This window comes from Notamacropus eugenii, chromosome 2 (genome assembly GCF_028372415.1).
Source record: "Notamacropus eugenii isolate mMacEug1 chromosome 2, mMacEug1.pri_v2, whole genome shotgun sequence".
NCBI classification, from domain to species: Eukaryota; Metazoa; Chordata; class Mammalia; order Diprotodontia; family Macropodidae; genus Notamacropus; species Notamacropus eugenii.
Window position 1 is genome coordinate 313,631,503 of NC_092873.1, and position 25,672 is coordinate 313,657,174.

Here is a 25,672-nt window from a genome sequence, read left to right on the forward strand (position 1 = left end):
AAGATTTTATGTAGGAGACAGTATTCCTTGTAGGGAAGCTCCTTGAGTTATGCTTGGCATTTCTGTTGAGCATATTTAGATGCTCCGTAACACAAATCTCTTCTGGGTACTAGGTACCAAAATTGACTCAGTTAGTCCGTAGGGGAATTTGATTCCTCCAATCCCAGTTGACTTGTTATTCTGTTTTCATTAAATTATTATTAATTTCAGGTATCAAGAGGAAAAGACTGAGGCTCATGTGGCTGTGGTTGTTCACATGACTCCAGAATCAATATTGCAGGATAGCAGATACCAGCAGTGGATGGAAAGGTATATGGCAAGACACAGCAAAGTAATTTTTGTTAATAGAGGCTCATAGACTATCAGAACTGGAAGAGATGTGAGCTGAAGTAATGCAGTCTAACTAGCTAATTTTTCAGATTTGGAAGTAGGTCTAGAGAAGTTAATATTGTAATACTGCATATAGAGAGATATATGTATATCTGTATTTCTAGATTGATGTCTGTCTGTCTGTATATGCAGCTATGTATGTATTTGTTTGTGGCATACAAATCCCTTTCCCTGTAAGATACAACTCTTAAGCCTCTATTGTAATTTGTCCAAGAGTTTAAACTATTATGGCTGGACTACACATATGCATGCGTGTGTGCGCGCACACATATGCATGCGTGTGTGCGCGCACACACACACACACACACACACACACACACACACACCTCTCCCTCTATATTAAAATTTTTTTTACAGAATGTCGATTTGCCCATGGACATGGGTTAGGAAGGGAAGTTGGAAGAGGGTTGCATGTTTGTGGAAAGGTGGAGCCAGCACATGGTTCAAAGACAAGTAGGAGTCAGGGACAGAGAAATGAGAGCAGAAGATGAGCGGGTGGGGATTGGAGTGAGCCATGTGGAACCCTGGCTGGAACCAAGAGGAAGAACATGTATGGGATAGATACGTTAGAGGCTAGACATGGATACCGACAGGAGAGGTCGTCTGACATGGGGGGATCAGGGACAGATGTATTATCTGAGTGCAGTTGGGGGAAAGGCTGGCTCAGATTAGGTAGAGTGGGGGAAAAGTTTACTCTCTCAGCCCCAGACATCTCAAGCTAAGCTCCCAGTCTGACGGTGGGATGGTATCTCTGGGCTTCTGTGGTTTGACTTTAACTTGAAAGTTTAGGATTTGGTGTTTTTTGTGGGGAACTTTGAAGGAGGTGGGAGGCCAGAGAACCACTGAGCCAAGGGGCAGGCACAGAGAGAGCAAAGTATTTATTTTACAGTTAAGTTAACATAGATGGTTTTTTTTTGAATGTGGATTTCTTTCAACATTCTTTAAGTAAAGTTGAATTTGTATAATGTGATTTTATGTGGAGCGAGAACTGTATGTGTATATGCACAAATGTATGTGGCAGTATATGTATGTCTTTGATATATTTTGTTTTGAATATCTTCTTCATTTCCTGATATATACCTTTCCCTTCCCTCTATCCACTGAACTATCCTTTTATTACAAAGAATGAGGGAAAAAAGCGTCAGTTGATTCTGACCCCATACGTAATGTTCCACATTGTTACTTACCTCTGCAAAAAAAGAGGGGGACGTGCATTTTCTTATTTCTTTAAGGTCAAGTTTGGTCATTGTATTTAAACAGCACTTCATTTTATTTATCAGTTCATGTAAATCTTCCCACCACTTTAGGGGAAGATTTGAAATGTTTTGTAGAAATTTATTCAAAATTATTTAACTGTTCTCTGCATATAAAAAACTCCACTAACTGATCCACTTTATTGTGGCAGGGTGGTCAACCTGCATTCTGTGGCTGTGCCATCTGAGTTCAAGCTGGCACATTTTCTCAAACTCTATATAGCCTTTGAGTGTACATAGCTATGTTGAGAGAGTCTCATTATTAAGCTATCCGTAGGATGAGGATTTTTAAAATTTTTTAAATCTAAAACAACTTTTTAAAAAATTTTTAAAAATTTATTTTATTTTTATTTTTAAAAATTTTGTTTTTAATCTAAAACAACTTTTGAAGCAGAGTTGTAAGTTGTTCAAGTATAAGTAGCATATACATCAAGGAATCACAAATATTTCCAGTACTAAATACAGTTAAATTCTCATAAACTCAATTTACAGAGGCCTTAGAGGTATCCAGTTTCATAGAGTTACAGAATTTTGAATAGGGAAGGACTTCAGCAGCCATATAGCCATACACATAGGGAGTCCCCACTATTACATATTCCAACAAGACTTCTGCCTCTGCTTGAAGATCTCCAACTCTTTTTATTCTACTTTTGGACAGCTCATATTGTTTTTTTTTCCTGACATTAATTTTAAATTTGCCTTTTTGCATCTTGGCTTTATTATTCCTGCTTCTGTTGGGAGAGTTTGTTACATCTTCTCCATCATTTTGGCTCCTTTCCTCCAATTTTTAATCTATGCTTCCAAAGCCCTTTATTGAATGTAGTTTTTATTGTATTGTGTTTAGAAAAGGGTGCAAGTAATCTTTTTTTATCCTTTGTATTTATTTGTGAAGTTTTTTTAAGTTAATTTATTTAACTTTTAACATTCATTTTCACAAAATTTTGGGTTCCAAATTTTCTCCCCATTTCTCCCCTCCCCCCACCCCAAAACGCCAAGCATTTTAATTGACCCTATCACTGATCTGCCCTCTCTTCTAACATCCCTCCCTTCCCTTGTCCCCATCTTCTCTTTTGTCCTGTAGGGACAGATAACTTTCTATATCGCATTACCTGTATTTCTTATTTCCTAGTAGCAAGAACAATACTCAACAGTTGTTCCTAAAACTTTGACTTCCAACTTCTTTTCATCCCTCCCTCCCCTCCCATTCCCTTTGGGAATGCAAGCAATTCAATATAGGCCATATCTGTGTAGTTTTGCAAATGACTTCCATAGTAGTCGTGTTGTGTAAGACTAACTATATTTCCCTCCTTCCTATCCTGCCCCCCATTTCTTCTATTCTCTCTTTTGATCCTGTCCTTCTCCAAGAGTGTTGACTTCTGATTGCTTCCTCCTCCCACTGCCCTCCCTTCCATCATCCCCCACCCTGCTTATCCCCTTCTCCCCCACCTTCCTGAATTGTAAGATAGGTTTTCATACCAAAATGAGTGTGCATTTTATTCCTTCCTTGAGTCGAATGTGATGAGAGTAAGCTTCATGTTTTTCTTTCACCTCCCCTCTTTTTCCCTCCACTGAAAAGTCTTTTGCTTGCCTCTTTTATAAGAGATAATTTGCCCCATTCCATTTCTCCCTTTCTCCTCCCAATATATTTGTCTCTCACCACTTAATTTCATTTTTTTAAGCTATGATCCCATCCTATTCAATTCACTCTGTGCTCTCTGTCTCTCTTTGTGTGTGTGTGTATGTGTGTGTGTGTAAGTGTAATCCCACCAACTACCCAGACACTGAAAAGTTTCAAGAGTTACAAATATTGTCTTTCTATGTAGGAATGTAAACAGTTCAACTTTAGTAAGTCCCTTATGACTTCTCTTTGCTGTTTACCTTTTCATGTTTGTCTTCATTCTTGTGTTTGAAAGTCAAATTTTCTTTTCAGCTCTGGTCTTTTCATCAAAAATGCTTGAAAGTCCTCTATTTCATTGAAAGACCATTTTTTTCCCCCTGAAGTATTATACTTAGTTTTGCTGGGTAGGTGATTCTTGGTTTTAGTCCTAGTTCCTTTGACTTTTGGAATATCCTATCCTATGCCCTTTGATCCCGTAATGGAGAAGCTGCTAGATCTTGTGTTATCCTGATTGTATTTCCACAATACCTGAGTTGTTTCTTTCTAGCTGCTTGCAATATTTTCTTCTGGACCAGGGAACTCTGGAATTTAGCCACAATGTTCCTAGGAGTTTCTCTTTTTGGATCTCTTTCAGGAGATGATCAGTGGATTCCTTGGATACTTATTTTGCCCTCTGGTTCTAGAATCTCAGGGCAGTTTTCCTTGAAAATTTCATGAAAGATGATGTCTAGGCTCTTTTTTTGATCATGGCTTTCAGGTAGTGCCATAATTTTTAAATTGTCTCTCCTGGATCTATTTTCCAAGTCAGTTGTTTTTCCAATGAGATATTTCACATTATCTTCCATTTTTTCATTCTTTTGGTTTTGTTTTGTGATTTCTTGGTTTCTCATAAAGTCATTAGCCTCCATCTGTTCCATTCTAATTTTGAAAGAACTATTTTCTTCAGTGAGCTTTTGAACCTCCTTTTCCACTTGGCTAATTCTGCTTTTGAAAGCATTCTTCTCCTCATTGGCTTTTTGAACCTCTTTTGCCACTTGAGTTAGCCTATTTTTCAAGGTGTTATTTTCTTCAGCATTTTTTTGCACCTCCTTTAGAAAGGTGTTGACCTGCTTTTCATGCTTTTCTTTCATCTCTCTCATTTCTCTTCCCAGTTTTTCCTCCACCTCTCTAACTTGGTTTTCAGAATCCTTTTTGCGCTCTTCCATGGCCTGAGCCCATGGAATATTTATTTTGGATGTTTGGGATACAGAAGCCTTGACGTTTAAGTCTTTCCCTGATGGTAAGCATTGTTCTTTCTCCTCTGAAAGGATGGGAGGAGATATCTGTTCACCAAGAAAGTAACCTACTATGGTCTTATTTTTTTTCCCTTTTTTGGGCATTTTCCCAACCAGTTACTTGACTTTTGGGTCCTTTGTCAAGAGTAATACTCTGGGAATCTTTGAGATCTCAGTTCCTCTGAGGTGTCATGATCAAGCATGTACTGGTCTGGAAGCAGAGAGGGATTTTTATACCCAGAATCTTAGCATTTACCTCTCCACAGCCACCTGGCCTCCAGTTCCACCAAGCCAGCACTGGGGGCTGGTTTTCAGATAAGCTGGATGGGCAGGGCCACCATTCAGTGTGAGACAAAGACCAGCTCAGCCAGAGCCTCCACCGAGGGCTGAGGTAAGACTCAACTCTTCGGTGCCCCCAGGGGTTTTTACATTCCAACAATGGAGCTTCTGTATGGGCTTCTGTGCTGCCTCTGTGGCTGCTGCCTGCTGCTGGAGCTATGGGAAAGCCCTTTTCCCTTCCTGGTCAGCTGATAAAACCCAGTCACTGACCTTTGGCGCCTGTGGGTTGAGGGATCTGAGGACCCCCTGCTGGGACTGGAGGTTCCGCCCCTGAGGTGTCCTCCTCCTGGAGTTTCCTCACTTGGCGCTGCTCAGCCAGGGCTGGGCTGGGCTCCTCCCTTGGCTCTGCGTCTGGCACAGCCGACGTTTCTGTGGGCCTTTCAGGTCACCGTGGGCAGGAAATCTCCTCCACTCTGTTGTTCTCCACTTCTGCTGCTCCTAAATTTGTTGAGAGTCCCTCTCTACAGGTATTTTATGGGCTGTGGGGGAAGACCCTGCGTAAGTGTGTCTTTCTAGTCTGCCATCTTGGCTCCACCCCCGCGTGAAGTTTTTATGCTATAATAATATATGGTCAATTTTTGTGAAGTTGCCATGTACAGCTAAGAAGGTATATACTCCTTTCTGTTCCCATTCATTTTGGGAATATGACATATGACAGATAGAGAGCTGTCCTACCTAACTTTTCTAAAGTTTGTTTATTTCCTTAACTTCTTATTTATTTTATGGTTAGATTTATGTATGTGTGAGAGGGTTAAGTTGAGGTGCCTCGCTAGTATAGTTTTACGGTTTCCTCCTGTAATTCCATTTATTTTCTCCTTCAAGAATATGGATGCTCTGTCATTTGGTACATATTTGCGTAGCATTGATATTACTTCATTTTCTGTTTCTATTTTATTTTATTCATTTATCTTTTAGCAAAATGTAGTTTCCTTGATTATCTTTTTTAAAATAGGTCTGTTTTTGCTTTGGCTTTGCCTGAGATCATGATTATTTCCCCTGTCTTTTTTGACTTCATCCTAAACATGATAGGTTCTGCTCTAGTTCCTTATTTCAATTGTGTGCATGTCTTTATGTTTTGTGACTGGTTAAGATGAAATGACTAAGGAAACAAAGGTTTGAACCTACTGATTTGTTAAGCAGTATTTGCTAATTGCCTAACAAATCAGGACCAGTCATCTTTCTCAGCTTTGGCACATTTAAAACAATTAATCAAATAAGAATAATTTAATTAAAAGAACCAGGATACAGATTTAAGAAATCTGATTTCTAGTTGGAGGAAAATTAAGGGATTTTCCAAGTCTGGAGAAATAGAGTGCAACAGGTGCAATTCTCTGAAATCAGAAAAAGATGTCCCATTCCTCTCAAATGTCTATATTCAATCATAAGAATATGGAAACAAAAATTGACTGGTATGGTTAATGACCAGTTTTCAGATAAGATATATAGGTTGCTTGAGATTTATAATTGTGAGAAAACTCCTTGCAATTGATCTTTGGATCTAACTATCTGATTAGCATAATCTAGATCCTTAAGGGTCTGTAAGTATCAGGTAGAAATGGTCCAACTTCCCAGCCACATAGGGCTAGTTTCAAACAATGCAATTAAGTCCTCTCACAATTCCTACAATTGAATAAAGTTTTCTCTCAAGATAGAAATTGAACTAGATCCATAGCTGAATAGAGTGAGCACTGAGCTAAATCCAGAATTGAGTCACAAGATGGGGTTAGTGTGGTTCACTAGAGTTCCATTACCACTGGCATGGATCATTTATCTGTAAGCCAAATCTTTAAGACTTTTCCATATATCATAATCAAAATTACCTAAGTCAAACTATAGATCAAACTACTTAGAAGGACTAATTTTCAGAAAGGAGATTTACTTGTCACAAAGTAACCAAGAGAATTTAAACTGAAACCTAAATATTATGAAACAAAAGGTGAAAGCAGTACAGTAATGATCGTTGACATTAACTAACATGGTCTCCTTGTAGCCTAGTAACCCACTTCAAATGTCCATTTAATCAACACTTTTTGAGTCCCAGATGCCTCATCTAGTCATCTGGTCCCTGGTTATTTGGACATTCTGGAATAGGCTTCATTCTCAGGACAGCTCTGAAGGAGACTGCTTCTCTGGATCCAAATCGCTTACAGAGATTCCTGGGTAATTCTGCTAAAATCTGCCAGTAACAAGCGTTAATACTATTTAGTACAATCTCTTAAATTGAGTTTTCCAAATGTGAAACTTCAGAGCATTTCAGTTTTTACATACTACTTGCTGTTGCTGTCTTTACTTGAACCCTGTACCTGTTAGAAGAATTATTTTTAAAAAAATTCGTGAATACCAGACTTGTAAAATAAACTCTTCTGTCTAAAAATTATCAGATGAAACTACTTTTTTACAATTATCAATGCAATTTTATATGTAAAATCCTTAATCCAGTTTTGAGAATGTAGTTACTAAAATATAATCAAAGCCTGAATTTTCCATGCTAGATACATTTGGAAGCCAATCATATACATTTGTATATGGTTCCTAAAGAAAACAGTCTAATTCTGTTTCTTTCTCACAATTTATTATTCCATTTAATTTGAAAACTTTTATTACATTTTTGTCTTAACACTTTGTCTAATGTGCCCTGTGGGAAATTATCTCTATTATATTTTAACCACAAATATAGATTATAATTGTTAGATTATTCGTACTTGCATCTTATTTTGGTAATTTGTAAATGTTACAGTAATCAAACTATTAATTAATAGCTTTAGTATTATACTTACAAAATGTCTACTATTTACCTGTCCTAGTAATAGAAACTTGCTATAAAAGGAAAAGGAGGGACATAGTTATAACAGTGTCAAGACTTGTCGCCTCACAGAAAAGGAGGGACATAGTTATAACAGTGTCAAGACTTGTCGCCTCACAGGCGTGTGTGTGTGTGTGTGTGTGTGTGTGTGTGTGTGTGTATGTGTGTATGTATACACACACACATATACACACACCATAACAGGGGAAAAACTCCCTTAGCTCTATTTGATTCCAGGTCTGAGTTAAATCTGACAACCAGCCATGTAGTCAGAATAGTGGAAGCTAAGGCTTAGGATTAACCAGCTAGAGAAGTTTCCTGTTCAGGAAGAGAATAGCACAGTGGGGAAATGGAGTCAAGTGGATTCTACCTCAGGCCATGCTAGGGTCATCCCCTTAACTTTTCCTAGGGATAGACTTCTATTTACAGCAGTTCTCAGACTGTAGCATGTGCCGTTTTCTGCTGTTGACTGTATGATAATTCACAACAACTCTCTGTGCACTGAGAACTCAAAGCAATATAAATTATAGTCTCAAGAATTTCAAAGAGCAAAATTTTATTAACTCAAGCTTAGGGCTTAAATATTATTAACTTCTCATGTTTCCCTAACAGTTATATTTCATTTATCCTTTACTTACTCACTAGCTGTGTGACCTTGGGCAAGTCACTTGACCCCACTTGCCTCATCCTGCGTCATCTGCAGTCATCCTGATGAATATCTGGTCACTGGATTCAGATGGCTCTGGAGGAGAAGTGAGGCTGGTGACCTGCACAGCCCTCTCTCACTCAAAACAAAGTCAAGTGCAAGTCATGTTATCATTTCCCTGATGACATGGTCTTCTTTGTCAACAGAGGACAAACACACAGCTACCCCTGCATTTTTAACTTTAGGTGAAGCTTGTTTCTGCTCCTTCCCTCTTTTTAAAATCCATGTGTGTCTTTCTGTTTCAGGTGTATTTCTTGTAAATAAAATATTTTGTTGTTGTAAAGCCTATCACAGTGGCACACCTGAGGACAGCTGCTGTGAATTATTTTAAGGGTCTAATCTCATAGTATAGTGAACTCTATATTTATTCAGCAGTGAACTAAATATTGTTCAATAAAGGAAAGCATAACATTCATCACTATATCCTTAAGCAAAACGTATCATCTAATACATGTATGTATCTCATAGCTTTCAGTATGTTGTATGGTGCATAGCATATATCAGTGCATCCCCAAAGGTAGGGGGGGAGTCCCAGCCTAGGGTCTTCCATAGCACAACACATCCTAAGGGGTAGCACAAAGTACCAACCCACCCCTCCCAATGGGGCAATCTCCTTAATCATGCACAGTGTCTAAGTAAAGTTCTCTCTCATCTTGACTCGAGGCTGACTTCCAAATTCCACAACTCTTCTGTGGACCAGTAGCTCCCAGCTTTTGCCTGGGTTCACACACAGGCAGCTCTCTGCTCCCACTCCTTGCCTCAGCTCACTGGGACAGTTCCACTGCAAACTCTTCCTGCTTTTGCCTGATGGTAGGCTCCAGGACCTGTTTTCTGTAGCTTGGTCGTTTCTCTGTCAGATCTATGTCTCTCTACTCTTTCTAAGCAATACGTACTGTTTCCAGTCACAGATTCTTGATTAATTCAATCAAAGGCACTTGATTGGCCAAAACTCAGTCCAGAAAAACAGTAAAGAATCCTACCTTGCTTGCCATTACAGTTGTCTGGTTTCTAATCTGTTTTTCTCCCTTTTCAATTATAATTGATAGTTGTATATTTCTCTGCACCTAAGAGGATAACTCTTAGACTTTTCCTTCTTCATCCCCCCATAATAGATTATTTTGCTTTTGTTTCATCCCTTTCATAATCTACCTCCCTTCTTAACTCTTCCCTTCCTTTAACTCCTTTTCTCTTTCTCTGTTGTGTGGAATGTATTTCTATATCCAGCTTTATCCCTCCTTTGACCAATTTGAAAGTGAGGTTCAAATGTTGCCCTCCCCACTTCATACTTCATGCTAGATCAGGAAAGTTTTGCCTGCAGGGCAATAGGAGCACTGCTAAATATCTCTAATAACACTACTATTAAGCTGGGCCATGTATGCCTTAGGCAGCAAGTAAGTCAAAGCATTGATGATCGTGAGAATGACTATTCTGCCCCTTGAAAGGAAACTACATCAGCTTACATAAAATAGGTGCTTGCTCTTACTGATTTAGGCCTGGTGTAAGGAAAACCTTGTGCTTTACTCCTTTTCCCTCTCTCCTTGTCTTCATTCTCTTCCTAAAAATTAGAACTGAATACCAATATGGGTTCTCCTTTATCAGAGAAAAAGTTGAGATGACCAGTTGGGGATGTTGGAAAAGAGGTCCTGTTCAGGTGCAGGCTGGATTGACTCTGAAGTCCTTTCCAACTTTGAGATTTTATGATTCATCTAATTCCCAACCTTCCTTCAAGGCTTAGCTCTTCAATGAAATCTTGACTTTGGTTCACTCTTGAACTCTGGTAAAAGGTAGTGTTTTTTTTTTTTAACCACTTATTTAGCATTTGGGCTTGTGTGGCCTCTCTCCTATAGAAATCCCCTGAGGGAACCCTGTCCTTGATCCTAATAGTGCCAGCTCTAATGCAGATTCCTTGCAACATAATTGGATATTGACGTATATTTATAGTGTCTATTAATTTTAGAAACATGTTGCTGACTTCTGATATTTCAGACTTCTTTTGAATTAAATACCATGAGTCCCTTGAGTCTGAAATTATTAAAATTAGTGGTGAAATTGACCCAAGAATAAATAAAGGTACATAGTGCCTTGACCTCCTACTTTATTGTCCTTTAACTGTTCTTCAACTTTTTACCCATATTTTCTCCCATCCCCTTTTGTGTTCTTATTCTACTCTGTTCCCTCTGATCTCATTTTCCCTCTCTTATTTCTTTCTGAACATCCTCTTTTACTCTGCTCTGTCTTCTTTTCTCTTGTTATACCTTTCCTTCATATTCTAGGCTTCTCATTTCACTTTGATTCCATTTCCCAATGAGGTTCCCCTTAATTACATCTTCATTTTCTTTTCCAGGTTTGGCCCCCAAACTCAGCACCTGATCTTGAATGAGAATTGTACTTCTGTGCACAATCTCCGTAGCCTTAAGATTCAAACTCAGCTGAACCTCATTGACTCAGATATATTTCCCCAGCTTACCAGCTATAATTGCAAGGTATAGTGACCATTCTGTCATTATTCTCTATTAATTGGTGGTCTGGGGATTTTCTTTTCCTTATTCTATTTCTTTATCTTTTTAAGGAGGATTTGGCTTCTTTCTCCCTCCCTGTAATCCGTGGTGAGTGCCTCCTGAAGTACCAGCTAAGACCCAAACTGCATTGGCAGAGGTATGTGATTCTACACTCATCATACTGCTGAACTTTGAGTGGAGAGTTTGAGACCATTGTGCATTTATTAGATCTTTGAATCCTGCCATTTGAAATTCTACATAATAGTTTTGTCTTTATTGCAGTGGTTTCCCTTTTCACATTTTCCTCTTCTTGGGGTATTTTAAGACTACTCTGCCTTAAACTGTCTTGGTATATAGTTAAATTGCTTCTCAGATAATTAAGAGGAGGCTGAAGAGTTAGATTTTTCTTTTGATAGTGATACCTTCGTGGAGTGGTTCGCTGTCTTTGAAATTACTGAAATGAATTTAAGTTGACAGACACTTAAGACAGTCTGATTTGTTCCTCTTAGTATCCTAAGCATGAAAGTACCATAGAGCCTGAACAGCAGAAGAATCTTGTTCTCAGGATTCTTTAATATTTATTAAAGGCAACTTGTGCTACAAATAAGGCATATATTGGTGGCACACCAACTGAAACTCGGGATGGGATTAGGGACCTATGAACTGATATGAACTGATTAGGATAGGGAACTCTGTGGAGGAAAATTTTTCTGCCAATTCAGGTTGGCACTATTTTCACAAACTTATCTTAGAGGTAACTGAGCAACTCAACTCAGCTCTAACATTTAACTTAGAGAGTGCTCAGAGGATGTGACTTGCCCAGGGTCATACAGTGAGTATGTATCAGAGACAGGATTTTAATGCAAGTCTTACAGATTATAAGACCAGTTCTCTGTCTACTACTTTGTACTACTTTTGCAACTGAAACTAATAAGCTGAAATTGAGAATGTAGTTCCCTACACTTCAGTTCAGTTTGTCAGCCTCACAAATACAAAATGGGAAGCTTTTCCTACAGGATGAAAAAAATGTGAGGACTTGGAATTAGTGTGCTGTGGTAACCAAAATAGCTAATAAAAATTTATAATACAATTAAGAGAGGCAAGGTGTTCAGGAGGTCTTAGTTCCATTATACTCTGGTCTTGTTTAGACTTTACCTTGCTGCGTGTAGTTCTAGATGATTCATTTTAGATAGGATATTAACATAGTGCAGAATGTTCAGAGAAAGGTGAACAGTATGGGAAACAACCCTTGAGATAATACTGTATCCTTCTTTTGAAGGGACTGGGGGATATTTAGCCTAGATAAGAGAAGACTTAGTGAAGGACATGATAGCTATCTCTGCTGAGTGCAAAGAACAATGCATTTGAAGTGAAGACCTATATTCAAAGCCCATCTCAACTGCTTAAAAACTCTGTCACCTTGGGCAAATCCTTTTAACTCTCTGGGTGTTAGTTTCTGAGTTTTGGACTAGAGGATCTCTTCAGTATTTTCTAACTCTAAATTCTGTCATCCCATGAGGAATATTTGAAGAACTGTTATGTGGAAGAAGGGATTTTAATTGGCCCCAGAGGGGCAGAACTAGCAGTGAAGGTTAGAAATTGAGGAGAGATAGATTTCTGCTTGATATAAAGAAAAATTTCCTAATGATTTTTACTGGCAAAAAGTGGAAATTCCCCTTTGGTAGAGGTCTTGAAGGGATGATTGAATGATCCCTTTTTGGGACTTGATATAGAAGTGGTTTGTGTTCATGTAGGATTTGGAGTTGATGGCCTGTGGTCCCCAACTCTGAAATCCTCTGATTTATCATTTCTTAGTCCCATTGACAACATTCAGGCAGAAGAGGATTTTCATTCACTTTGCTTTGTCAAGTGAAATAGGTTTACTTGACCAAAGCCTTGGAAAATTTGGGGAATGTTAGAAATACCTTTTGGGGTTCAGAGCTGTAAAGGGAGTTGTTCTGCCTCTTTTCTCTTAGATAAGCGATGCCCCAAAGAACAACATAGAGAGATTATTACTTAACTGTGATAATTTGGTTGAACTTCAGGATAGAGAATTTTCTGAAGACTGTTGTCAAGTCAGTCTTTCCAGACATCAGAATTGTCATTGCCAGACAGCCCACGCCTCCATTAGCTAATATGGACTGTTTTTTTCCTCCTCCAGGGATGCCTGTATCACTTGCAACCTTGATGAATTTGTGACTGAGGCTTTGGACTTACCTAATTTTCCGGAAAGGGTACAGGAGTATAAGGAAAACATGCTGGACAGTACAACACTATTAGGTGAGTGGATCTATGTTCTGGCAGTGTCTGCAGAATAAAGATTTTGTTGGTACATTGTTGATTGCCTAAGATGGTTGAATAGAGATTAGATTAATTCTTTATATTTGAATTTGGGTCTGAATAGTCCTGTCCAGGTTAACTAGATAGCTGGTGTTTTTCCACTAAATGAAATGATTCTGGGCAACGTTATGGTTTAAGAGAAAGCATTAGCCTCTTGTCCTGACTCTACGTGGAACTAATTATAACAGCTTAGACAAGACACTTCCCTTTTCTGGGCTTCAATTTCCTCATTGGCAAAAAATGAGGACTTTTGACTTAGCAAATTCTATCTGTCATAGTCATAAACTGTCAGAAATGGAAGGTGTAGATTTGAAAATAGACTTAAAGAAAGGAGATTCCATGTCATAGATCAGTTTTAGTGGCGTATCTGGTAATCAAACCCAAGCTCCTGATTCTTTTTCCAACACTTGAAAAAAAAAAAAGGCTATGTCTCCTCGTCTTGCCTGGGCAGATATTAAGGCTACAGTAGTTTATTAGATGTTGGGTTTATTTTTAATTGTTGGATATGTTTTTTTCCCTTACATTTTTGAATTGTTCAGGCTCCTAGCTATTATCAGTTCATGATTTTCTTGTAGCAACTTGGAAATCTCAAAACTCTTTGTAAAATTCTTTCCAGTTGTGTTTTGAGAAAATTTTATTCCAGAACGATAGATATATTTGGTTTTTAATTAATTTTTTAAAAAATGGTCATGGCCTAAATAGTTTTGTCACCTATAAAATGATGACTGATAACAGATTTTAATTATCTACACAGGTTTAGGAGAGAAAAAGGACTATTTCTAGGAGTGGTGTGATAGAATTTCTTTGTATAATTTCACAAGTAACTGAAGTCTTTGACTGTCACATTACTCATATATTGTCTCTTCAGCCATGAGAAAAAAAACATCATATGTGATTATCAGTCTTAACTGTTTTTGTTTTTAAAACAGATAGAAGAGCAGTGATCAGCTATGTGAATATTATGTTAGAAACCCTAGTCCCTCCTACATTGAATAACTAAAACTAGCTATGAGCTGATGAAACTGTTATCCTTTCTTTTTACCCTGAACTTGACTTGTGAGTTTGATTTTTTTTGAGGTATGCTACCTCTAACAAGCTGTACAAGGGACCTGTCAGTAGTTGGTTTTTGAGGCTGATGTTGTGGATTGTAGGGTTGAATATTGTATAGCTGTTGGTCAGGGAAAATGGGACATTTTCCATGTGCTTTTAAACAGGGAAAGGAATCCAATATCCAGAAGTCATCTTCCTCGGAACTGGATCTGCCATTCCAATGAAGATCCGAAATGTCAGTTCCACACTTGTGAACATAAGGTATTGTTTTGGAATAGTGAGGAATTTTTTCATTTTTTAATTTCTTTGATAGAAGGGTCTCCAAAACCCTCTTGTGATGAATGTTGGATGTGAAGTGATTCCTAATAATTGCACACTACAGACTAGGTCAGCTTTTTCAGTGTTCCTCCTTCCCTGTTAGGACTATGATATGATGCTGTGGCTATTAGGTTACCTATTACTATTAAATGTTTTGGGTTTATCATTGTATATTCCATATACCTGATTTTGGGAGCTGTTAAAAATATCCCCTAGGGGGTGAGGAGGGGAAGCTTAGTATTTTTTCTTTTTAAGCATCTTATAAGTGGAAATACTCATATCTTGTAGCTTAATTATTAGTCTCCATGAGTAGTGTGGTTATTGAATATAATTTTTTTCAACCTTGTTTCATCGTAGTGTGTGTGGCTAGGTACATTTTTTTAACAGTACCTTCTTAAACAGAGTAGAGGATGTGCTGATATCCTTCAGATTACTAGGGAATGTAACCACAAAAATAGTTATTTGAGACAGAAGCCGCAAGAAGAAAAGTGGCCCCTTTTCTTATGCAAATATTCCTTGACATGACAACCCATAATGCAGAAAATCTATCTTGTAGATTATCTACATCAAGAATGAATGTATTTTCTATCATTTAAGAATTTTACATTACTGGTTCTTCATTTAATTCTAAGATACTACTAAAAGTAGCTATTTTGTGATGGCTCTCAATATTATTTGCATTGAAAACCCAGGCAGGATTTCTTAAGACAAAATGTAGTTGCACTGCAGAGAAGATTCCTTTATGGAACAAAAACTAAGCCCCTGATTAAATGCTCAGTAATTCCACTCTCTCTGTAGCAGTAAGACTTGGACATGTCAATAGTAAGAGGCAAATGTGACATCATAGAAAACTCTGGACTTGCACTCAAAAGATCTGGATTCAAGTTTCAGTTCTAGCATTTATTTTCCCTTGAGCAAATCATTTATCTCATCTCTCTGAACTTATTTTCTCATTCAAAAAATAGGACTGATAATATTAGTACCATATACTTCACAGGGCAAGATGATCAAGTGTCCCATAAAATGTTTATTGTTTTCTTGGAGTCAGTGTGTGTAACCCACTCTACCTAATTCATTATCTTTCTCTTCTAGCCCATGAAAAGACTGGTGCCTTCCTTCCAAAATTATCTAATATTTATCCAGTTTATTTTTTGTTTGCATATAAGCATTTGCATCTTGTCTCCCCAATTAGACTGTAAGTTCCTGGAAGGGAGGGATGCTTTTGCTTTTCTTTGTAATATCAGTTCTTAGTATAGTACCTGGCACATAGTAGGCACTTAAATGTTTGAATAAAATTTGATATTTATTAAAAACTCAAAGGGAATATATTTAAAGGTAACCTCTATAGATTTCTCATGTTTTTTCATTTGAGGACCACTATTATCTTGAACAAATGAAATTATATATAGTGCTTTGCAAACCTTAAAGCACATGTGAAATGAACTATTGGTAAATTAAAAGATATTTAAAGAACATTGCTGTGGTATCTTTATGTCTCTAAAACAACCTCCAGCAGGAGTGCCAAACACACCCTAGGCACCGAAGATCAGAGTGCTCCCCCAAACTACATTAAAATGTAATTGGAAAATGTTTAACAAAACAAAAAATACAACACAGATAATTTTAATTTGTGGTTTTCTAAATCAGTATGCAGCCTGCTCTAATCAGTTTTTATTTAAGCCTTAGAGCATAGCTCTACCTTCTTAAGAAAAAATTATTAACTTTTTTTTCTGTTCGTCCTAAACCTTGTGGTATTCTCCCTGGCAGCTCTGACCAGTCTCTGCTACTGGATTGTGGGGAAGGCACCTTTGGGCAACTCTGCCGCCATTATGGGGATGAAGTGGATAAAATACTGGTTAACATTGCAGCTGTGTTTGTGTCCCACATCCATGCAGATCACCATACAGTGAGTATTGACCTAGAACCAAGCCTTCTGCTCACTGGTTCAGGAGCCTTTTAGCCATAGGTTACTTTTCAATTTCATGTCCATATTTTTCTTCCCCTCAATACCAGGTCTTTTTCAGGGCTCTTTCCCCATCCGCTCTTACTGGAAAAAGATCTTTTTGTCTTACCACTGTGTTATTTGTGAATATGTGCTGTTGTTTTTCTTTTGTAGTATCTCAGAGTTGAAAAGGACCTCATCCAACACATACCAGAACAAAAATCCCTTCTACAACATACCTGAAAGATTATCTTTGCTTGAAGATCTTTAGTCTCTTTAGTAAGGGAAAACTCACTGCTTCCAAAGCAGATCATTTTCCTTTGAGGATAATTCTAATAAACCTGGATTTGCTTCTTTTCAATTTCCTATTGCTTCTAGTTCTTATATCTGGGGCCAAGGCCAGTAATAGCTTTTGTTGCTATTTCCATGGCATGAATTCAGGGACCTTTACAATACTTTCTTGTGGATCCTTTCCAGCTTATCTGTGCCCTTCCTAAAATATTCCCCTGATCTTTGAACTCTTATTACCTCCTTCTTACTAGACACAGTGTTACTGTGATGGCAGCCAAAAATTTCATTAGTTTTCTTGACTATCATATCATATTGTTAAGCAATATTGAACTTACGGTTCACTAAAATATCTAGATCTTTTTCAGACAAATTACTATCTAGCTGTCTCCCACACTGTAGTTTTGAAGTTTATTTTTTGGTCCTAACTGTAGAAATTTACAGTTATCTCTATGAAATTTAATTTTATTAACTTGAGTTAGTAATAAGATATTTTCTTAATCTTGAGTCTGTCGTTGATTGTTAGCTACCCTTCCTAGCTTTGTGTCACTTGTAAATTAGATAAGCACTGGTTCTCTGCCTTTATCCTAGTCATTGATAAAAGCGTTAAATGGCACAGAGGCAAGCACAGATTCTTGTGATAGTTCACCGGAGATCTCCTTCAACAAATTGGCATTGAACTGAGATTATATTAGAATAATTACATTAGATAACTCTCTCTCTCTCTCTCTCTCTCTCTCTCTCTCTCTCTCTCTCTCTCTCTCTCTCTCTCTCTCTCTCTCTCTCTCTCTCTCTCTCTCTCCCTCCCTAATTGAACTGCCTCTTAGCCTGAAAAGTGCCAGACTTTGTAAACTATATTCTCAGCATTTCTTCATCTCCCTAGCTTAATAAACATGTCAAAAAGGAGATAAGGTTAGTCTTTCGTGGCTTATTTTTGATGTCTAATCTGTTCTTCCTCCTGTTGTTTTCTTTCCACCAAAATGCTGTCTCATGATGTCCGTGATTTTTTCACATCACTATACCTTCTTAATGTACGCTGCTACTCTGTCTCCTCTTCTGTCTTTCCTCTTCACTTTGAATAAGATATACGCGTCTGGAGACTGTTATCAGTCAGGCCAAATTTGCTCCTTTAGATCGGATTCCCTGTTACTTTTAGCTTGTTGCCTAACTTCTGGGCATTCACATATAGTCATTTGAAACCAAAAGTTTTACTGCTGGTAGTAGTGTTTGCTTCTTGTTTTTATTATCTGTGAACTGCTGAGGGTCTCAGTTGTTATTCCTCCTGCATTGTAGCTTCATTCTAGGATATATAGTTAATTTGGTGGATATACCTATGCAGTTTTATCTTCTTTCTTCCTTTTTTAATTTAAAGCCCTTTGATGAGATTTGCAAAACACTAAACAAATTCATTTTTATCTGCCATTATTAGCTATGCACTGACCAGAAACCTGTCATTCCTTCATTTTAAGCTGTGCTTTAGAAATTGAAATTCTTTTCCTTGGTACTAGTCTCTTAAAGAGCTGTTTACTTCCTGAATTTATCAGGCACTTCTGAATGTGTTGCCTTTGTTCTGCAGCAGTGATGAAAACACCATCTGTGCTCCTAAATTAGAGTTGTCTGCATGTAAAAGTGAATAGGATTCTTGGCCTTGAGTCAGAAAGACCCAAGTTCAGTTTTCCTCTGGCACGTATAGCTTTGTGACCTAAACAAATTATGTTACTGCCGTCTGCCTCAGTTTCTTCAGTTACAAAATGAGGATGGTAACAGCATCTACGTTGCAAGGCTGTGGAATGATAATATAAATGGGAAAGTCTTTCCCATTCGTTATAGGTCCGTGTGACCTGCTTGAATCTCATGGAAGCCTAAGTCACATGTGGTGGGAGGAGCTTGCTGAAGTGTGGAGCAGAGCTAAGAGGAAGTTGGTCAGGCTAATCAGAGCTGGGAAGGACCACACTGGCCTGCAGGCACAGCTTAGGCCCATGAGTGTTTGTTTGTGGGAAGGTCCCAGCAGGGAGTGGGGAGGCTTGGGAATGGCTTTGCCCCCTGTGGTGATAACCTGTATTGACCTCTTTGTTGCTATGATGGGTTTTGCTTTTTGGTGTCTAAATAAATATTTTTCTTCCTTCTATATGGAGAGTCTGTTATACTTTGCCATTGAGAATTTGCCAGCATATTCATAGTCACCACCAGTACTGTGAATATTGCCTTGGTGATTGGTTGGTTGTTGTCCTTTGTCTTTGAAGAGGACCAAAATGACCTCACCACAATAAAGTGAAATTTCAATGTCCCACTGTGGCTGATCAGACCAATGGGAGCTCAGAATGCTCTACCACAGGTTGGGCACAGATTGTCCACGTGAATATATGGGGTGGATACTCCAAATTTGTGCATCTTCCATTTACTTTGTGTTATCTCAATTCTACTTTACTCAGAGAGCACAGCCCCATTTCTGATGTGGGTACACCATGCTGAGCAGTCCTCTGCCAGTGTCTCCCATGTTGCACAGTCAAACCCAAAGTTCTTGAGAGAGACCTTGAGAGTGTTCTTGTATTGTTTCTTCTGACCACCATGTGATCTCCTGCCCCATGTGAGTTCTCCATAAAATAGTCTTTTTGGCAAGTGTACATTTTGCATTTGAACAGTGTGGCCAGCCCATTGGAATTGCACTCTCTGAAGCCTAGCTTGAATACTTGGCAGTTCAGCTTGAGCAAGGACTTTAGTGTCTGGTACCTTATCCTGCCAGGAGATCCTCAGAATCTTCCTAAGACAGTTCAAATGGAAGTGATTCAGTTTCCTGGCATGGCACAGTCCATGTTTCACAGGCATACAAGAGTGAGGTTGGCACAGCAGCTCTGTAGACCTTCAGTTTGGTAGTCAGTCTTACTCTTCTCTCCCAAACTTTCTTTGGACCCTCCCAAACACTGAGCTAGCTCAGGCAGTGCATGCATCAGTCTCATTGTCAACGTGTACATCTCTGGAAAGAACACTACCAAGACAAGTGAACTTATCCACAGCATTCAAACCGATGGTTCCACATGTCGATGGTGTGGTGGTGGCTGATGGAGCACCTGTGTTTTCTTGGTGTTAATTATTAGGCCAAAATTAGCACAAGCAGCAGAGAATTGATCCAGACTTTGTTGCATCTCAGCTTCAGAGGCTGCATTGTTGTAAGAGTCAAATGAGATATTTTTGTAAAGCACTAAGCACAGTGTCTGGCACATAGTAGGTGCTTTAATAAACATTTGTTTCCTTTCTTCCTAAGTTCTTCATAATAATAATAAGACTTTGTAGTCTTTAGCATTGTTTTCTAAGACCATATAATTTGTACTCTTGTGAATCATCAGAACTAAGTCACCTGCTTTCATAAGTTTTGTGAAGTTCTGTGTCATGTCCGCTCTTCAGCAGGACAGTGACCAGTGATTTCTGCTCATTCCTTCTTCCTCTGACCCTTATTGTTTAATCTCTCACCTGTAAGAACTTGTAGTCTTTCCTTGGAACACATCATTCCTTGGAGAATAAGCAACTGCTTTCTAATAGAATAGAAACTTTTTTCTATCACGTAACAAAGGGTAGATGCTTAATTAGTTGGCTCATCGATTGATTTCTCCTTCCCTTTTCTTAGGGAAGAACCTTTTATATCTTTTTGTTAATTCCATATACTCAGTGGTCTTTTCCTTTTTCTTTGTGACATTCTCTTTTCCAACTTCCTAATACAATTTAGTATTCTCTGCCTATTTTAGATTATTTTTCTTTACTTTCATGTTGATGCTCTTTTTTTTTTAAAGGAAAATTTCATTCTTCATGATAATCTGGGAAGTGGAGAGGTGTTCCTGAAGTCTTTTTACCCCCAGAGACCTCTAGAAGAAATCAGCCTACACTTGGTCCATAGCAAAAATTTTCTGTTCTAATTCTTACTGGAAATCTTCATTCTTAGATAATTGCTGTGGAAGTCTTTATTGCCTTTTTATCTCCCCTAGGCATAGTTTAGTGATTAACAAATGGATTGGAATTAATTTGGATTTGATTTTTCACATTTTTCTTAAGTCTTACTTTGTCACAGGTGTTTTTGAATGTAGCTGGTATCCATTCAGCTCTGAGGATTGATGATTTGGTGTATGAGTAGACCATTCCTTTTTTTTTTAGGGTTCCAGTGAAAGCTAAAATGAGGCCATCTTTAGAGTTATCCCTTTAGAGTTCAGGGGCTTGAGGATCCAAACCCTCTATAGGATTCTCATGTGCTATAAATATTAGAGGAATTGAACTTTAGAACTAAGTAAAATAAAGCTAAAGGAAAAGAGAAAAACCAAACAGATTTTCCGTTTATCTCCATCTTTACCTTTTATTTTTTAGGGCCTATTAAATATCCTGTTGCAGAGAAACCGTGCTTTGGTAAGTTAAGCTGTCTTATCTCATTTCTTCCATTTCAGATTTCCTGAAGATGTATCTATGCTGTGACCTCCTTTTCTGTTTTGCTTTTCAGGCATCAGTGGGAAAACCTTCTAGCCCATTGTTACTAATAGCACCTACTCAAGTCATGACATGGCTGCAGCAGTACCATGACCATTGCCAAGAGATTCTCAATGCTGTCAGGTGAGTGATTAGCACTTGCTTATCCACTGACGCTACCATTCCCCTAACCTGCTCTTTCTCAAAAGGCTTTGAAGAGCCATAATTTTTATGTCATAGTAGTCTGATAAAGTCTATGAACCCTTTCTCAGAATAATATTTTTAAATGAATAAATTAAAATACATGGGATTATAAATGAAATCAATTATACTGAAATATAGTTATTCAAATTATTTGAAAACAAGTTCATTGGCTCCAGGTTAAGAACCCCTACTGTAGAGTTCTTTTTAGCTGTTTGGGATTCTTACTCTTGGCATCTAGAATCATATATCTAATGGTTTTATCAGAACCTTAAAGCATACACTGTGCAAGCTTAGAATAAGTCACAGAATTTGAGAGAAAAGAACCTGAATTTGAACTTTTTGTTTTCCAAGCAGCTGTGAATTTGAATCCTCTCTTGCCTTAATTGCCTATGGCATATGGTTTTATGTGAACTTGCCTGTTTTACTGTGACTTGTGTATAATTTCTTAGTAAGTCTGTATGTTGGCCTTATATGTGACCTGAGCTTTGATTTAATTTTTTTCTTTTTTTATCTACATAGTATGATCCCTGCCAAGTGCCTCCAAAAAGGAACTGAAGTCTCCAAACCCATGATTGCCAAATTGATTACTTCACTGCTAGAAAAATATGATTTGGAAGAGGTACAGAACCTACTAGTTCATAGGGAGAAAAGTGAGGTAGCAGGGGCAGCAGAGCCCTTCATCTTTTTTCATTCAGTTTCAGACTTGTTTGGTTCAGCACTGCAAGAATGCTTTTGGTTGTGCACTGATCCACAAATCAGGCTGGAAAATAGTCTTCTCTGGTGATACCATGCCATGTGATGCTCTGGTCCAGTTGGGTGAGTAAATTGCACATGGGTAAGAAATTTGGTTGGTAGTTGTTTTTTTCTTAATGTTTAGTTTGATATTTTACTAGGTGGGAGAGAATGTAGGAAATTGATTACAGTAACATATGCTTTAGTATCAGCATTGAATTCTCCTTGTCTACTACTTTACCTCTGCAAGCCATCTTATTATATGTAGTGACATTAGTGCCAAAGAGAAAGACTACTGTAGCCAAGGACATAAAAATAATGGTTCTCCTCCTTTCATGACAGGCATTTAGATAGTGTTAACTTATTTTCCTTAGGGAAAGGAGCTACTTTGCTTATTCATGAAGCTACTTTGGAAGATGGTTTAGAGGAGGAAGCAGTAGAAAAGACACACAGGTAATTTGCTCCTTAGCTCTTTTCTGTTAAATGTGACCTCTCACCACTTCTTGATGAGGTAACTTTGTCTCAGTATCTTACCAGCAGTTATTACGTTGTAGAACTGTGGCTAGTGGTTTTTATGCTCTTTGGATTAAAGGGGGTTATCTCTCTGGATAGGAATTAAAATGTTAAAAGAGAATTCAGAAGCCATCTGATCTTGCTCTTCCCCAAAGTGGTCAGCCAACCTTTGCTGAAGGTTGTTTTGCTCTAGGATGGCACTAGTTATTAGGAACTTTTTCCTTATGTGGAACCAAAATCTGCCTCCTTGAAGCTTCTTCTATTGCTTCAGCTCAGCTGTCTTTGAGGCCGAGCAGAACAAATCTAATTCCTCTTCCATTTGATAGCCCTCCAGATACTTGAAGACATACCTAGAATTCTTAAAGTAGCCTCAACTTTTTTCATTTCATCATTGAATGGTTGATTTGTGGAGTTTATGATCCACTAAACTTCTAGACAATTTTCATAGGAACTGTGGTGAGGTCATGATTTGCGCAGTTGCCCAGAATCACTTAACCAATTCTTTCATTTGGACCCACTGAAAGTCTGACCTGAAAGTTCAGCATTTACTTAGTCCTTGAGAGGGTTCTAGGCTTATAGTTTTAGAGATCATTTTGAAAATATCTAACCTTAAATACATTCAGGACACAAGGACTACAAATTGGAGGGAGGAGACTAGGGTGGACTTATTGAATGTTTACTGAGTTCTCAGCATTCAGGGCACAACCCTAATTCATTTGATAATTTTATACTGATTAACTTTTAAAAATTTATATACATTATTCTGGATAATACTTATAATAGTCTATGAGTAAGGTATTTTTATCATCAACATTTTATATTTGAAAAAACTGATTTGGAAAGTTGTATTGCCTAAGGTCATACAACTGATTGGTAGGGGGTAGATATGAGAATGGAGAACCCAGGTCTTCTCATAAGTTCAGTGTTCTTTCTGTTATTATAGGTTCTGTAGTGTTTTTGTAGGGATGTGAAAGAAGCAGAAGACATAGTTCCTGCTTTTAAGGAAGTTTCAAAAATAGTCATAAAAGAAGATAATTAGAGGTAGCCATTTCAAACAATGAGGTTAATTTATTTTGAAAATTAAAGGTTTTAGATACACTGTTGCTTCTTTTGCATTTTGAGTCACATTCTGCTTCCCTCACTTATTTGTAGCACTACTTCCCAAGCAATTGGAGTTGGGGTAAAGATGAATGCCAAGTTTATCATGTTGAATCACTTTAGTCAGCGTTATGCCAAGATTCCCCTTTTCAGTCCTGACTTCAATGAGAAAGTTGGGATTGCATTTGACCACATGAGGGTATGTATGCTATTTATTATTTAGTTGTTTGAGAATTAGGGCAGAAACTTTGTATTATGCACATCTACTTTTTATGAAACAATTCCAAAAGGCCTTTCTCCTTTTCTTTAATTAGCTAGGTTATTTATTATAGATTTCTCCTTTAAGTTTTATCCAGAATTAGGGCTTGCCTGCCTGTGGTAATGACTTAACAGTTTGATTGAAGAATTGGTACTGCATTGGTTCTTACCATAGTTGTATTTTTCAGTACACAATTCAGTGGTATGCTCTCTCATGGTCTGGAGGCGGGGGGCTGCAGTCAACAGTCGCCTTTTTTTATGGTGGGTAGATGGTGTGACTGACTATCATCTGTTACTATATAATGAAATTAAGGAAGACTGCATTCTGGTAGCTTCTGCTTTTCTTTGTAGCATCTTTTCTGTTAAGATCTCTTGAACTGGGAGTAGTGTTAGTAAGGCAAGAGTACATACCTCTGGTATATGATTTTATTACTCACTGCTAGTTTCTCACTTCTTTCCAGGTTGGCTTTGGAGACTTTTCAACAGTTCCTAGACTGATTTCTCCTCTCAAAGCCCTGTTTGCTGAAGAAATTGAAGAGATGGTAGAGAGGAAAGAGAAACGGGAGTTGCGACAGATCAGAAAAGCCACAGTTAGTGCAGATCAGTGTGGGCATGTTGATGGACAAGGGTCCAAGCGGGCTCATAACAAAGAAGAAAAACCTAAAAGTCCACCAGTCAAAAAGCTCAAAGTAAACTGAAGGCATCTACTGTGACCCTGGACAAGGAGAACAGGCACACATCCTTCCTGTCCTTTCTTTATGGGGAGGTCCTGAGTGCTGGTTGAGTGGAGTGGTATCTTCTTTTGCACTCTAGAAAAAAAAAATCCTGTTTAACTGTTCACCACCAGGAAAAGAAAGACTCTGAAGTAGAATGGTATCTCTTGGAAGATGAATGATGTGATTTTTGTCTTTGTATCCCAGTGTCAGTCACATAATGCCTTGCAAATACTAGTTATGTTATAAATATTTGTGGAATTGAATTTAAAAAATGAACAAATTGAATCATACACAATTGAAACATGATTATGTTCTAAAAATTGTCAGAATTTTTAAAAGAAAACTCATTTTTTAAAATATTTTCAGATAGCAGATGGCAGGATGGGAAATATGATAGCCCATTCAAGTAGAATTAATTTCTCTATAATGCAATGAGGGAGAGTGATAGCATCAAGAATTTGAGTGTTGAAATGGCCATGTTGGCAGCCATGTAACCAAATCTGACCAGTAATCCTGCCTCTTGCAGTGAGGAGAATGCATTACCTTGTCGAGGCAACACATTTCACTTTTGAATAGCTTCAATTGTGAGGAACTTTTTCCTGACGTCAAGATTTTATTTGCTTCTTTGCAACTTCTACCCATTACTACTAGTTCTTCTTTCTGAGGCCAAGCACACACTGAAGACCTCTACTTCATAATAATACTTTGAGTCCAGTCATTCAAACATTTGCAAATTGTTACCATATAATCCTGAGCTAACTTTACCCCCAAGTATTCCCTGTTTTTAATCTTGTTTTATTTTTAAGCCAAACTGGTTCTTTGTGGTCACTGCTTTTATAGGGTTAGAACTGGAAGAGATTATCCGGTCCAAATCCCATATTTTACT

The 25,672-nt window shown here is 37.9% G+C and overlaps 1 protein-coding gene across 2 annotated transcripts in view; it reads left to right on the forward strand.

Moving 5' to 3' along the window:
- The window catches only part of ELAC2 (elaC ribonuclease Z 2), a 55,228-nt gene extending 30,122 nt beyond the window's left edge, over nucleotides 1–25,106 (forward strand). For both annotated transcript variants that reach the window (XM_072645027.1, XM_072645028.1), the window contains 13 exons: nucleotides 211–309; nucleotides 10,728–10,866; nucleotides 10,953–11,038; nucleotides 13,043–13,161; nucleotides 14,436–14,532; nucleotides 16,357–16,495; nucleotides 21,170–21,208; nucleotides 21,300–21,409; nucleotides 21,989–22,088; nucleotides 22,165–22,285; nucleotides 22,576–22,654; nucleotides 23,867–24,011; nucleotides 24,532–25,106. In XM_072645027.1, coding sequence (XP_072501128.1) covers nucleotides 211–309; nucleotides 10,728–10,866; nucleotides 10,953–11,038; nucleotides 13,043–13,161; nucleotides 14,436–14,532; nucleotides 16,357–16,495; nucleotides 21,170–21,208; nucleotides 21,300–21,409; nucleotides 21,989–22,088; nucleotides 22,165–22,285; nucleotides 22,576–22,654; nucleotides 23,867–24,011; nucleotides 24,532–24,768 — 1,510 coding nt within the window. In that variant the 3' untranslated portion in view covers nucleotides 24,769–25,106. The remainder of the gene's footprint in view (nucleotides 1–210; nucleotides 310–10,727; nucleotides 10,867–10,952; nucleotides 11,039–13,042; nucleotides 13,162–14,435; nucleotides 14,533–16,356; nucleotides 16,496–21,169; nucleotides 21,209–21,299; nucleotides 21,410–21,988; nucleotides 22,089–22,164; nucleotides 22,286–22,575; nucleotides 22,655–23,866; nucleotides 24,012–24,531) is intronic.
- Nucleotides 25,107–25,672: the final 566 nt, after the last annotated feature.